The sequence below is a fragment of the Gambusia affinis genome, linkage group LG22 (assembly GCF_019740435.1).
Source record: "Gambusia affinis linkage group LG22, SWU_Gaff_1.0, whole genome shotgun sequence".
Lineage (NCBI taxonomy): Eukaryota > Metazoa > Chordata > Actinopteri > Cyprinodontiformes > Poeciliidae > Gambusia > Gambusia affinis.
Window position 1 is genome coordinate 18,485,348 of NC_057889.1, and position 15,019 is coordinate 18,500,366.

Genomic DNA, 15,019 nt, shown 5'->3' on the forward strand with positions numbered 1-15,019 from the left:
AGATTCCTCATTATGATAGTTGGCAGTGGCGCAAGAATGTGCGGAATTCAACGGAGACAGAGAGGAGACGGCGCGTGCTTACATAAGTGACGTTTATCTGATGTAAGCACAGCCCCGTTCTGGGCGGGTATCGACGTGTGCGTGCGTTTTGGTTAGTGTGGCAAAGGTGTGTGTGTGTGTGTGTGTGTGTGTGCGTGTGCGTGTGTGTGTGTGTGTGTCTCACAGAGGTGCGACTGCATCGCGCTCCTTGGTTACCGTTGCTATGTTTACGGTCGAGCCTCACCTTTTTTCTTTTTTTCTGTTTGCGCAAAGCAAACAAAAAGTGATCCTGGGAATTTTTCTTCTTCTTTTAATCTTAAATGTCAAGAGGGGTGTGGGTTAGCCCAGAAAGGTAGCTCTGTCACGCACTAGAACTAAGAACACTGAGGGCTTTCCTTCTGCGGGAGGGGAAACATTTGTGACAAAAAAAAAAAAAAAAAAAAAAAACATACCAATGCTGTATATTCACATCAGGGACATGTTTGAAATTCCTACCAAAAGGAATAATTTCTGGCTTGTACATTTAGTACTTTCCTGCACAGGTTTTTGCCTTGAGCTGGAACTTAGGAGAGTGTAAATGGTGACTAGGTGGGTAACTCCAGACCGTCGCCATTGTGGAACAGCTGTTGCTTTCAAAAGGGCGTCACTAACTGGAGAATACCCCCAGCAACCAGCTGTCTGTCTGTCTTTCCCAAGAACAAAGAAGCAGGAGGAGAAGGAAATCCTCTGTCTCTTTAAAGCTTCACTACGTGTTTTTTTATTGTTTTGTTTTTTTAAAAAAAATCTATTTGATAAAATTAACACATGGAAATGTAAGCAAGCAGTTTGTCCCCCGGATGAACTTTTTCCAGAAGTTGACTGTGACACATCAGTTCGCAGTTCCACTTTTGCTGCAGAAAGCATAATTTTACACAGGAAAATTCTGAAAAATCCAAACATATTGGAGTGTTACAGTCAGTGAGTGGGAGGCGGGAGGAGGAAATCCAATGCTGAGAAATAATTGGAAAATATAGGTGAAACAATACTCCTAAATATTTCCCTAAATCCATGTTTTAGTAAGTTGATGAGAGGTTCCAGGACCATCTCCATTAATTTCTATTTCACTTGGGCATATGACACAAGGGACCTTTTTTTGTTTGTTTTTTTTTTAAGTCAAAAGACCCATATTTGTTCTGTGCAGGCTGATGAGGGAGTTCACATGCATATAAATGTATAAATGCTCTACTGAGAATTTAACTGGAACAGTATGGAACTAAGATTAACTCTTTCCTTTTTTAAAAAAGATATTTTTCAAGTGGCTTTGGCTTGAAATAAAAGGTGAATTTGTTGAAAAGCACCTCATGCCCACTGCCGTAAGTACAGCGGAGGCTCTATGATGCTGTGGGAATTTTTCTCTTTTTTTCAAAGGCCCTGAGAACCTTTGTAGTGCATGGCATTGTGAAATCTTTGAAATGTCTGAAAATTTTAAACAAAATTCTGGTGAAGCGTACAAGTAAAAAAAGAAAATAGAAAAAAGAGAAGAAAAAAAATGTCAATTTTTCATGTTCCAGACAGAAACCATCCAGTGCACGACTAGTCTTTTTTCCCCAACTAGAAAATAAATATAAAGTGCAAAGACATGTAAAATGAACACATACATAAAATGTTTGCACAATTTTTTTTTTGTTTTGTTTTTTTTACATTATCGTAATGTGAATCTGATTTGAACTGAACTGATGTCACAAGGACGATTTTTGTGTCTCTTAAGTGGTACATTTACTATTATTATGTTATAATTTTTACACCTATTGGGAGGGAGGGGAACCAAAAACTTTTATTTATTTTTTTGCTCATCTGATTTGCTCACAAAAAAAAAAGAAAAAGCATGTTTTTGAATTGAAAACTTTATGTACAATATAAAATGTTGAATTCAGAAACATGGATGTTCTCCATCCGTATAAATGGAGAAAATCCATTTACCAAAAAATGCAAGTGTGATATTAGAATCAATCCCAATATCACACTTTTTTTTCGTCTTCTTTTTGCTGTTAAAAGAAAAATCCACCTGGTGTTTTGGTGATTGCGGCAACCACTGAACCTCAACTAATTTTGCAAACCAGAGTGACTGACGACGCGGCTTCGGGTTATTCCTGCACTGTCGGTGTGAATTTTCAAAGTCTAGAAACTCGGCCCTTGCGTCTCGCGTCGCTGCGTTTTAAACTTGGCAAATGAGGAAAAATTATGCTGCGCTGCATTTTGGTCAGCCACTTGAAACACATAATTTCCCCCGAGCACGAAGGGAATTCTTCAAGAGCCAGTCAGGGGCTGTCTTTGCCTCTCATTCATGCCCGTCGCGTCTCATTGAAGACATGTGGCCCCCGAGCAAACACGCAGGGCAGGTAGAAAATAGGTGTCTAATAGGAAACTACAGGTTTTCATTCTGAGTCTCCTTTGGAGTGTGGGGGGGGATTTTTCTCTCAAAAAGCTCAGCTCCGATGTGATTTCCCTTGTGCTGTTTCTAACTCTGTCGGAAATCCCCCGCTGTGGCTCCGCCCATGAGAGCGCACAAAAAGGCTCGTCGTCTCCTCCGCAGACACACACATCCACCCTGACCTCTCGACGCGACGGACCCGATAGCGCGCTCTCAAACTCAACATGGCCGTTCACACAATGCACGGACAAATGGATTATAACTTGGACAGCAAGCAGGGGAAAATGCTAGAGGACCGCCTGGACAGCGGCGTGGACTCCTTAAAGGACGAAACCCTGATGATCGAGGACTTTAAGGACCTGACTGTGAGATGCAAGGAGGAGAACACGGAGGAGTGGGAGCCGTGGAGGGACGCGGTGACCGAGGACGGAGACACGTAAGTGGAGTTTTGAACTGTACTTGTTTTTTTGTTTTGTTTGTTTGTTTTTTTTGCAAATCTGCGCAAAAAGAAAAAAAAAACCCATCTAAATTCCGGAAATTTGCGCGTATTGCTCCAAAAAGAGGAGAAGTTGGTAAATGCGGACGCGATTTGATCAAAGCTGCAAAGCAAATTCTAAAAAAACAAGAAAGCGCACTGGGAAGGTTAAAGTTTGCACAAAAAGTGCAAGTTTAAAACAAACGACAACAACAACAACAAAAAAGTGCGTGCATACTGGCATTCAGGAGTTTTTGCAGTGCGGGGTGTGCGCGCAGCCTGGGGCGGTGCTAAAGTCCGCTCTGCGCATTCAGGAAAGTCCCTGGCCCGATGCCAGGAACTGATAAAGCATCAGATGTGTCAAGCCACAACTGGTGGAAATAACCAGACAAAACTCCACTGTTGCGAAACGCTCCGCTGTTTAGCCTTTGTTCTCTCTTATATGACTGAAACCACTTCCCCTTGTGTGTAGTTTCTTTTTTTAAAAGCTGTCTTTTAACAACCCCCCCTCCTCCTCTCAACAGACTGCTCCACTTGGCCATCATTCATGAAGCCACTGAACATGCCCTTCAGATGATCCAGCTCTCCAGAAGTCACTCTTTCCTCAACAAACAGAACCACCAAAGACAGGTAACAATCAGCATCATCCCCTTCAGAGCTGATCAAAAGCCTAGCATGTTCCTCATCTTAAGTCTCATGCATCTCCTAAATAACTGTGTCCTCTTCCTCAGACTGCCCTCCACCTGGCAGTGATCACCGAGCAGCCCAAGTTGGTGGACTGTCTCCTGAAAGCCGGCGCTGACCTGCTGCTGACCGACGACAGCGGCAACACGGCTCTCCACATCGCCTGCAAACGCGGCTCCATGGCGTGCTTCGGCGTCATCACCCAGAACTGCCAACGCCACCTCACCTCCGTCCTGTCCATCCCCAACTACAGTGGTAAGCATCGACCTGTGCCAGTTGTTGCACCTCGATCAAACTTGTTCAAAGTTGGGTCCCTAACAGAGCTTCTCTTTCACCTTTCCCAGGACACAGCTGCCTCCATTTGGCATCCATTAACGGCTACGTTTCCTTGGTGGAAAGCCTCGTTCAGCTGGGAGCGAACATCAACGAACAGGTAGGTCTCGGTCCAGATGAAACTCCACAACGTCTTTCCGAACCCGCTACCCGAACACGGATCTAACTGTTGGCTTTTACGGTTTTCCCACAGGAACCCTGCAGTGGACGGACAGCTCTCCACTTGGCTGTCGATCTGCAGAACCCCACGCTAGTCCGATGCCTTCTTGACCTCGGCGCAGAGGTCAACTGCCAGAACTACGGAGGCTTCACGCCATACCACCTTACGTACGGGCGGCAGAACGACGAGATCCGCTGCCAGTTGTACGAGCGGACGGCGCTGGAGCTGAGGGCGCTGCCTGAGAGCGAGTCAGACGACAGCGACATGGAGGACCTGGAGTTGATGGAGGATGAGGTAAGATTCTTTATCGGATTGGCGCCGCTGAGACAACACTTCTCATCTAGTAGGATCTTCCAAAGTAAAGCAGAATTTCTCATGAGTTCTTGTCTTGCATCTCTTTAGCTCTATGACGACATAGTGTTTGGGAAGTAGAAAAGGCACCCTCATCGCTCTTGGTGCGAACGTCAAGCTGCTAACGGGTTTGCCGAAGAACGGCTCCCAACGGGGTACAGAAGCCGGTCATGCTCCACCTCTCCATGTCCCGCTCCCTCCTCCATGGCCAATGGTTCAGGCACGCTGGTGCTGGCCACTCGAGACTGCAAACCAGGGAACGAAGATGGTTGTATGGTCAAGATTGCTAAAAAAAAAACAATGGCGGCGAGACCTCCATATGGTCCGCAACTGTGTAAAAATATAAATACATTGTATAAATGCAAGCTTTGTAACATATTGTAAATACAGAGATCCTATTTTTGTACCAAGTGTGAATTTAAACACTATTATCTTGAAAAAAGTCAAATAAAAAAAAAAGTCTATGAACATGAACAGTTGTGACTCGTGGTTTTTCCTCAGCTGAGCCAATAGTTGAATTTCCCTCCGTATGAAGGATGACTCTTTGCTGGTCTTTCCAAGACTTTGTAAGAAGCGTCATTTCTCACAATAAACCACGAGGCAGTCACTCAGAAAGAGAGAGAGAGAGAAAAAAAAAAACAGAGTAAGCCCCGGTAGGAACAGTATGGGATTTCCTTTGTTGGGCGAGGTCAGCGGGTCTCTGAGTCACCGCGCTGAAAAGTCCCTGGGCTGGAGGAACACGGCGTGCTCGCAAACATTCCACTCTGAGCAGCAGCCGCGGAACTGGTACTGCTGGGTAGTCGCGGCGACAAGGAAATGTTCCTTTTCTTTTTTGCAAGAGTGGGAAAGAGTCGATTTAATGCTGTATCACAACAGGGAAATTGTTCCAGTCTGGGAAGTTCAAGACTTCCTGTTGGAGATAAGCTGGAGTATCATAAACAGAGGATTTCCCGCAGGTTCCTGGTGTCGGTCGCTTCCTGCGATAAATTTCATAATCCTGTACCTAAATGGAAATGCACCCGCAAAAAGTACAAGAGAAAAGCGGATGTTGTGAAAGTTGACGCATGTTTGAATTTCTGATAAATCTGATAAATATGCCTTTATTCATGTTCAGAATAGCCAAAGAATGAGCAGCGTTCATTGATAAGAATCCTGAACCTTCGCATTTTAAAGGAAGCCCACGTGTCAACGTAGAGACAAAACCATTCAGAGCCAACAAGAGGAACTCTACCCTATTTCAGCTGAACGTTTCCTGTTCGTTGTAACTGAGCTACTTTTGTCATGATCTATGTACTTCAGAGAAAAAAAAAAAAAAAGAGGTCAAATCAGTGACAGTGTAGTAAAATAGCTTCAGTCATATGACTAGAGCCACAACAGGAAGCCCAGGTGCATGTTCCCATAGCTGTTTCCACTTCGGTCAAACAAACCTGAACACTAAATACAGCCTTGCACGCTGAACAATAAATAGGACAAAAAAATGTGTTTTACTCCAAAAACTTGTTTTATTGTTGAATGAAATCATATGGAGGAGAGGGGGAGAGAGAGGATAAATGTACAGCAAACAAAGATAAACACCAGCCTCCATCTGGGAAAACTGCACTTCCCATCATGCTCTGCGTCAGTCAAACAGGTGGCGTCTCTGCGCCCGCTCAGTCCCGCTCTGCCAACGACATGAGGTGGGTGTCTACTTCAGACTCTGTCAGGATCCTGCAGGAAACGACGGCAGAAAGACGGTCGGTGACGTTTGTTGGGGTTCCCAGATTAACGCTGCCTCTAACACGTTAGGTTGTGTTTACAACGCTGTCAAATTACAACCACGACTCTCACGAGATTGGCCTACTCAAAGTAACTCATGGTCATAAATCAGAAGGAAAATGACACATGGCTTTCAACCGAAAACCTGAGTTTGTGTTCATAGAAACATCTCTGGCTCCAAGACGTTTCTAATGGATTTAGGTCTAGACTTTGACTAGGCCGTTCTTACACATAAATATGCCTTTATTCATGTTCAAAGGCTGTTTCTCCACCCTTGTCTTAAGTGTGATCAGGCCTCTAAAGGGTTTTCTTGCAGGCATGACCCACATTTAGCTCCAACACTCTTTCCTGACCCCATTGAAGGACAGCACCTCCACAACATAATGCTGCCACAGCCACTTTTCACAGTTAAGGAGATCAAAAAGTTGTCATGAGATTAAATTAAATGTTTATGAATTCTGAATCCAAACTTTAAGAGGATAAGATTGAGGGGGATTGGAAACAGGTGCACGCCACGCAATTCAGATTTTTAAATTTTTTTTTTTGTGTGTGAAATTATGAATTTCTTTTTTTGTAGTTCCAAAAACTAAAATATAGAAAAGTTTCTGGACAAAGGTAAGATAAAAAAGCAATTCTTAGTTCTGGTATTTCTGAATTGATTCAAAATGCTCAAAAATCAATTTTAGTCTGCATAATTTTTTTTTGTCAGATTATATTTTGAATAATTTCTTGATATTTTTTTTCTATTTAAGAAAAGACCAGGCAGCTAAGCTAACCTGACACTGGGAATTTAGATGACATGATTTGATGCAGTATGAAACTTATACTGCATAAGTATAAGTTTCATACTTACTGAAAACATTTACTGTTTTCAGTAAATGTTCTGTTTACCCTGTCCTGTCTTTTCCTTTCACATAACTTAAACAGAAAAATTGGTTTCTAAATCAAAAAATGTTTGTGAATCAAATCGTGACCCTAAGAATCGCTACGTTGAAAAATTTGCACCTCCAGTGAATTCATACTTGTGCAAGACTGATGAGAAATAGACTCCTAAAAAAAAGTAAAAAAAAAAAAAAAAAAAAAAGTCTGACAGTAATGCTGTTTGCCTCTCATTTCACTTCTGAGAAGCAATCCTTTGCTGCAAATGTACCTGAACTTGGGCTCCTGTGTTGTCACGACGCCCACCTCCAGCTCAGACGGTTTGAAGTCAATGGAAAGGACAGTTGAAAGACAAGAAATGGCCGTCTGAGGTGGAGCAAAAAAAACAACAACAAAACATTTAGGAGACAGGGCAGTGTCAGGTTTCATTTTATCAGTTGTGTGGATTTATTACATAAATTAGTGCTTTTCTGCTTCTTATAAACAGAACATGATGGTTATATAATGTGTTAGAGGGAGGCAGGAAACCACCACAGGTTACGCAAGTTGCTTTCACATTCAGGTTGTTTTCTTATCAACCTGCGCGACGGTCGGCAGAACAACCTCACCTCGATCGTTTGCTCGAAGGTCCAGTCCAGTTTCTTTTTTACTTTCTTCTCCAGGAAGCTGGTGGCTTCTGTCTGCTTCACTCCGGCGGCGGTGGCCTTGAAGCCGCAGTAGTAGCCGGCCGGGTCGCACTTGTACACCTGCGGGCCGAACTCCTCGTCCACACCGATCACGATCATACCTGCCGATCATACGGACACGCACCCGCGTTCACTCCCGGGGCGGCGCGTCCGAGGGTTAAAAACACGGGACGCAGGGCGTCAACTCACAGCAGCCCAGCGGTCGCATCTCTGCGTTCTGCGTGTAGACCTGAGAGATGTCGGCGATCCTCTTGCACAGCATGTCCACCGGGATCTCGTAACCGTACTTGTACTGCCAGTTGGCCGCCTCGTAGCGAGCTCGCTGGACCTGAGACCTGCTGTCAGCTGTAGGGAGGCGACGACGAAAAAAAAACATGATTCGCTTCCAGTTTCACTTCGAAACAGGCTAAAAAAAAAAGAACGTGTTACAGGTTTCAGGGATTTACGCAAAAAGTTATTTGCATAATTTTTCTACAAAGGAAAATGTAGAAAAATTAACACAACACAAAAACCCCCCTTTTTACAAGCAAAGTTGTTTTGTTTGTTTTTGTCCTCCCCTCCAGGGGGTCTTTATGTGGGCCCTAGTGTCCCTTATATGAAAGCAGGCTGACAGGAAAGGGGGAAGACATGTGGCAAGTATCGCTGGGTCCGGGAATCGAACCCACGACGGCCACGTTGAGGATTCAAGGCCTCCAAACGTGGGTCACGGTTTCCCCTACGCCACCACAGCACGCACCTTTCACAAGCAAACTTGTATAATAGGTAGAACCACGTCTGTTACCAAAAAGTTGACTTTGCTGCACTTGATCAATCAACTTTTATTGAATCTATTAAACTCAGTTGAACATGGCAAACGTTTTGAAAGTAAGCGATCCAGATCTTGTTGGGATGACTGATTAAATTTGTTCCACCAAGCCCACAAGAATTTCAAAACTAGATGTAACAGAAAACATGAAAAATTCTTAAAATATCCCTTTCCTCCAAGTAAATAAGTAAATAAATAAACCTACTTGATTTTATGATTTTTTTTTTTATGTTTCTTTCTTGGCCCATGAGTACTTTTGCTTCAACGATTTTACCGTCATACCAGATCACATCCACATGTTTATGGTACAAAACACAGACTTGGGTCCCAGTTCAAGTAGCCTAATAAATAAATACTAAAAAAGATAGAAAAAAAATCTAATTGAACATTTAGGAATTTCCTGTTTTAAATAACGAGAAGCTCATAACTAAATAAACTTTGGTGAGTCGTACAGGTTCTTGTACAACAGCTCAACGCAGTTCTCCTAAATAAATATCCTCATTTGTGTTTGTAATCTTTTCAAGTTGACCTGACACCAAATTTTTGATTATGGGCACGATCTGTATTAATTAGACTGGATAAACAATCTGGATGAAAATTATCCTTTCTGTGGTTTCGCATCCAAAGGGACGGTTCGGAATTAGGAATTTCAGCAGAACCCACAAAAATGGCAGAAAGTGACTCATCAAAATCTTGCAGCCAACTAGACACAAACTCTCAGTTAAACAGCCAGGAGAAATGACAGTCTAGTCATAATTACATGTTTCTGCTAGTCTACATGTCTCAGAAGAGGCATAAAAAGACATTTAACAAAATATTTACCTGCCTCATATGTTTCCTTTACACATTAAAAAGCCTACATCATGTCAACATAAATAAAACAATTGACGCAGAAAGTCAATTGTATTCAACATAACAGCTCAGTAAGGTCTTGCAAAATTCTATGTTTCAATTGTGCCAATTTTCCCCATATTTCTTGCCAATGTGTTAGCTTTATGGATTAGCTAACAATGCGTTTCAGTAACTGAGTAACCCAAGTCTTATTTTAAGGAGTAAAACTAAACAATATTGTAAAATCGTGTCTCTACTACAGCAAATGTTGCTTTTAACTTACATTTAACAAACAATGTTGGAATATGAAAAGGTAATTAGATAAGATAATAAGTTTTTGTACACTGAACCTACATCTTTACATCAATGCACATAACTGGTTGTCATGTGCATATCAATTGGTTATTGATATGAAAGTATCTCATTGCTACTCAGCTTTACTTATTGTATACACCTTCTGCCTCTACGTAATAGACCTTAATGCTCAGGGAATTCCTCACCCGTCATCCCAGACATCACACATCCGATGTTGTCTGTTATTCTGAAGAGGTGGGTCACTGTGGAGGCATCCAGAAGCTTATCCTGTCCAAAGAAGACCGGAGCAGTGAGAAAATGGTCAACATGGAACATCCGGCTACAAAATGCAAGCATCCCTCAACTCACCGGTACTTTCTTTTGTGTTACAACAACTGCACAGTCCTTCCCTCGGACTGCTACCGACGTTAAGCCACCCTGGTTTATAGCTTTGAAAGCATATTCTGAAAAAGATGAAGAAGAAAATAATGTAATAGAAGATTGCCATACAGCTGAAAACCTGTACCATGCCTGGCTACAGAGGCGAAGGGGTAATTCAGATCTTCAACTACTGTATAATAAACACCTCACGTTTTTTCACAGAATGAAAATACTACAATAAAATAAGAAAACTCTTTAGAAATCCAAATATTAAATATTAAACACAAATGCAAGCTGTCTCAGTAGTAAATAAGCTATGTAAAGTGTAATGTTAACTATGCTAACTAGCCTAGCAGCAGGCTCTCTCTTAACATTTGCTACTTTGTTACAGCTTAGCGTCATAAAAGGAAACGCAAATGTAACAGCATGGACATTCTAAACTTATGTTTCAAATTTATAAGTGACTCTACTTTCACTTTGGCGGGTGTCAAATACGAGCCAGGAGCCGGCCTCAGAGAACCATGACAGAGCATTTAGCTAGCTAGCAAACAAGTGAGCCAACGAAGCGGCTCCTATCAACGTGAGCAGCTCCAGAATACTGACCGACTTGATAGAGCCTCCCCTCGGGAGAGAAGATGGTGATGTGTCGGTCGAACCCTGCACTCGAGCCTCGGGACATTCTGTGAGCTTAAATTTTGGCCGGAAAGTTCGTTTACCCCCCAATGAATTTGCAAGCAGACTTCACTTCATGAACAAATATTTCCACCCGGAAACTGATTTGAGGAGCCGAGTACTTCATCCGGTGTCAGAGGTCTTGCCGTGTTACCATGGCGATTCAGTAAGTCGGCGTGCGTTATTGGTTTCTAGTAGGAAAAACTGACGAATGACGGCGTACATGTGATTACACTTATGAAAAGCAATTTTTAGCATGTTAACAAATTAGTTTCATTTTATAAACTGTATTTATGGATATCAGGAGTTGGGTGGTAACTAGTTACATTAACTTCTGTTACGTTTTTGAAGAAATGTACGTTTAGGCTGTACATTTACTAGGCTGTATACTTTTTTACTTGAGTAACTTCACTGAAAGAGTAGCAGACACGTTTTTACCAAAAATTCACCATACGCAGACACACACCTGCAGTTTTTATTAAAGTTGTGCAAGTTTTTTTATTGAAAGAAACAAATTTGTAAAATGTTTCTTTTGCCTGATTTCATTTTTTGTTACCTATATGAATTATTGTAATTTTTGTCAATGACCATTAAATTAAGAGACAGACGGCCAATTTCAAGGCATTAAATTGCAAATTCAAATTTCTTTCAAGGCATATTTTAATAGTATTTTTATAACAACTGAAGGTAACGTAGTTACCCGAGTGTGCTATAAAATGGAACTAGGTGCCTGCAATATAAATAATACTGACCCTTTAAGACTACTGGTGACAGAAAGGTTGCTGGATGAAGTAGGGCAGTCTGAAAGATTATGATGTTTGCAGATGATGCTGTAATCTTTAGTAGGAGGTAGAAGAAAGGTGGAGAGAAGCGAGAGATTATAGTAAAGAAGAGAGTTCATATGACGGAGTGAATCAAAATGGCTCTCAGTGAGTCTCTGGCAGGAGTAGGGTTGCAAGGTTGCAAGAGAAAGTTTGCAAAATGTCACTAAGGAACACAATCTACATGAAGTAACGTTAAAATAACTGCTTTAGCAGATAAATCCCTAATGAACTGCAGTTGTTTTTAAACAGACTCGCATCATTTTGGTATTTAACGACCCAGTTTAGCTTCTTAACAACCTGCAGTGTTGCAATGCCATGCTTATTGCTGCAGAGGAAACAAAAGTTCCTGTTTGTGAGCAGCAACCGCTGTGACTTTTTATAATTTACTAACAGAGTGGTTCAGACCAAAAGACATATATGGGGCTAAAGGTCTTAAAAAAAAAAAAAAAGCCCCATTGTTCTTCCAGTAAGCACTTTGGGGCCAACAAGTGGAAAAAAAAGTCACATGGTTCACACACACTGACATTTGATCTCGAGTAACTCTCATGCAGAAACAGTATGACTTCCCGATGACCGTCGATTGACACGTTGTCCTTTTCAATTGCTTTTCACTCGACGCTCTCTGCGATGACTGAATAATAGTACCAATTTGCATGCACATGTGTCGAGCATGCAAGTATGCAACCGTGTATTCGCAAGAGTCTGTGGGAACCCAAATGAGGAAGCGACACGTGTTACAATTTCCTGCAAGTGCAAAACATTGAGGTCTAAGTAACGTCCTGCACAACTACAAGACAACATTGTAAACGAATACTGTAAATAATCGCGCTTATGCTTTAAAGCTGGCATGAGAAGTTTTCATTCTGTTCTAGAGTTATTCATGGATAAATGGACTGAAAGGTTATAGATAAGTGCATATGGCTAGTGGTCAGGGTAGATAATATCCAAGGGTCATCTGCAAGGAAGGAGAAATCACTTGTTTTGTCTTGGTAAAATCCCAAATCCCATTTCCTTTTTCCTTTGCTCTAATGTCCACTGTGTGTGTCATCAGGGATTTTCCCTCTGCAGGTAGATAACAGCCACACAGAGGAAGTCGGCTTCCTCTTTATAAGTTACTTACTTATTCGGATAATGACTCATGAGGGAGATCGGTGAAGTGGCAGGATGTGCGATCGGCGACACACCTGCAGATAATTGCCGCTAAAAGGTTCTGATGATCTCTTCCAGGCAAAAAGTCCCCGACTGCTGGTTATAGTCTCAAGTTCCTGTTTTACTCTTTAACACGTTGTGCAGACTGGGTTACAATCACTAACGACTAGCTGCTTTTCCAACGCAAACGTGCACAGAATCTTCGTCGATGTTCTGCTAAAGTTGGAAAAACACAAGTTTGCAAATGTGTTGCTTCCGTTAAGTAATAAATTAAATTAAAATCGCACTTGAATGAGCTTGTTCAAACGACGAGTTATCAAAAATCCTGGCAGTGACGGATGTATACCGTTAAATAAGTGAATTATTCATAATCCAGCCATGGCGATAGCTCTCATCAGCCATCAGAGGAGACGTCGGCGTCTCATTCAGGTGTTGGAGCGACAAGCCCCTTGCGCTGTGAGGTATGCAACCTTTTGTGGAAATTGTAGTTGCCGATTTTGCAGAAGAGTTTGAATGACACACAACCTTTTGTGCACATTGTTTGAAAAATGAAAAGAAGCCAAAACACAACCCATACTACTGCTTGTTGTTTTCTTTGTCGTATTGATCACAAGACTTGTGTGACGCGAAGTTTCAATGCGGCTGAAAAACCGCCTCATCCTGGCGCAAAAACGTTTCATCAAAAAACATGTTATCCCCCCCCACAAAAAAACAACAACAAAAAAAATACAGTGTTTTCAATTATACAAAAATAATTTATTTTTGTAATTTTAATTAGAGCAACTTTATGTCGAATGGAAACGCAGCTTTTGATAGTTTGTGTTGAGTTGCTTGATCATTCCTTAGACTTGAATCGATACAGAACGAATGCAAAGGACTAGTTTACATATATGCAATATCTATTATTAACTCCAGCAATTTAGTTTATGGGTTTAAACACAAACTGCTCATTTGATATTTCATAAGTGAGACATAAAGCCCCCCCACCCCCACAATTATTACCCCTTCATCCTGATACCTCACCTTCCTCCCCCCTTCCTGTTCTCTTGCCCACCTAAAATCTTTGTCTCTCCCTCACTGCTTCCGTTCTTACTTTGTCTCATTCATAACGTATCAGATCGTACTGTATGCTGTTCACATCTTGAAACCAGAAAGACCCCCACCCGCGCTGCGTTGAGAGAAGGCGTAGGAGGCATTTCTAGAGTGTGTCAGGTGGTGGTGTTCAGGGGGGGGGATCTCCAGCATTTATGAAAATACTGTGTCACTTTGCAGAGCCACCATGGTGGCTAATGTTTTCCAAGCTCAAAAGTTTAGATGTTAAGCAACGGGGAGGGGGAAAGGTAAACATGACTGGACTCTTAGGTATGATGTAGAACGCAGCAGTTGTGACTCATTTTCTAGAAACTGTTGTGAAAAGCTCTCAAACGTCAAAACCATGGATTTTTGAAGCGCTTGCTCACAGAAAGAAAAGAAAAGAAATCCCGGACACGAACTCTCAGCTTCCAGCTTCTCTGTCGCTTGACTGTAACGTGAAGCGGCCCGCATCCCATGTAAATCCGGCCTTAAATGTGTCCACTAAATGGCTTGTGGCAAACTTCTTTCTTCACAGCAGCCCTGTTGAGTTCGCTCTAATCAAATTCTAGTTCACTCGCTTTGAAAGTCCAGTTTTGTTTGGGGAGCTGTGAATGCGCAAGTCAACTCTGATGCGAACCAAAAACAGCAGACCTAGGTCTCGGTTTGGGTGAGGTGAACGCTGGCGCAGTTCGAATGCATATGTGAACACCAAGCACAGCAGAGACCGCTTCAAAAGCAGGAAGCGGACCATAGCGCAGAAGATCCTGAGTAAATGCAACCAAAAACAAACGCGCAAGTCTACCACTAGTGGTAGAAAAGACTCGTGGTCTTTTATTAAAGATGAAAGAGAAATCCGACAACCGCTAGAATTTGATGACGCTCCATTTTTGTTTACATTTTATGAAGAAGGAAGTTGCGCTCCAGTCTTCTTCAGAGGTTTCTGTGTCGTTTCTTTCAGTGCAGCGCCACCACAGGCGAGGAGGGAAACAAGTTTTTCAATTGGTTTGAATCTTTATACACAAAATAGTGTGAAAGAGAATCGCAGCAGCCGAAGATCGAGAAAATCTTGCAATTTTTTTCCCCCCAATCGAACTGAGTCTGTCAGGTTTGAAAAAACCCTTTAATGCTAAATCTGTGGAGTTTCCAGGCAATATTTGATTCTCTTCTACCTGAGCACCGAACCTCTTATTGGATGTTTTGCTGATAAATGCTCTCTT

At 42.1% G+C, this 15,019-nt stretch overlaps 2 protein-coding genes across 2 annotated transcripts; one reads left to right on the forward strand and one right to left on the reverse strand.

Moving 5' to 3' along the window:
- The first annotated feature begins 2,597 nt into the window (after positions 1-2,597).
- Positions 2,598-4,926, forward strand: LOC122825334 (NF-kappa-B inhibitor alpha-like). Its single transcript, XM_044106697.1, has 6 exons — positions 2,598-2,885; positions 3,449-3,554; positions 3,656-3,863; positions 3,953-4,041; positions 4,135-4,395; positions 4,504-4,926. The coding sequence occupies exons 1-6, from the start codon at positions 2,674-2,676 to the stop codon at positions 4,531-4,533; spliced, it is 906 nt and encodes a 301-aa protein (XP_043962632.1). The 5' UTR covers positions 2,598-2,673; the 3' UTR covers positions 4,534-4,926.
- A 1,004-nt stretch (positions 4,927-5,930) lies between these two features.
- On the reverse strand, positions 5,931-10,915 carry LOC122825335 (proteasome subunit alpha type-6). The gene is made up of 7 exons (XM_044106698.1): positions 10,687-10,915; positions 10,072-10,166; positions 9,909-9,990; positions 7,962-8,117; positions 7,695-7,873; positions 7,358-7,452; positions 5,931-6,159 (listed from the first exon to the last, which is right to left on the reverse strand). The coding sequence occupies exons 1-7, from the start codon at positions 10,760-10,762 to the stop codon at positions 6,102-6,104; spliced, it is 741 nt and encodes a 246-aa protein (XP_043962633.1). The 5' UTR covers positions 10,763-10,915; the 3' UTR covers positions 5,931-6,101.
- Positions 10,916-15,019: the final 4,104 nt, after the last annotated feature.

What these genes read in the sequence shown, in the direction of transcription:
- LOC122825334 (XM_044106697.1), top strand. Translation starts at nt 2,674, where the DNA reads ATGGCCGTTCACACAATGCACGGACAAATGGATTATAACTTGGACAGC. An exon ending in GTGACCGAGGACGGAGACAC is followed by an intron (nt 2,886 to 3,448) that starts GTAAGTGGAGTT and finishes TCCTCTCAACAG; the next exon opens with ACTGCTCCACTTGGCCATCA. An exon ending in GTCCATCCCCAACTACAGTG is followed by an intron (nt 3,864 to 3,952) that starts GTAAGCATCGAC and finishes CACCTTTCCCAG; the next exon opens with GACACAGCTGCCTCCATTTG.
- LOC122825335 (XM_044106698.1), bottom strand. Translation starts at nt 10,762, where the DNA reads ATGTCCCGAGGCTCGAGTGCAGGGTTCGACCGACACATCACCATCTTC. An exon ending in GGGGAGGCTCTATCAAGTCG is followed by an intron (nt 10,167 to 10,686) that starts GTCAGTATTCTG and finishes CATCTTTTTCAG; the next exon opens with AATATGCTTTCAAAGCTATA. An exon ending in CCTTCGAGCAAACGATCGAG is followed by an intron (nt 7,453 to 7,694) that starts GTGAGGTTGTTC and finishes GCTCCACCTCAG; the next exon opens with ACGGCCATTTCTTGTCTTTC.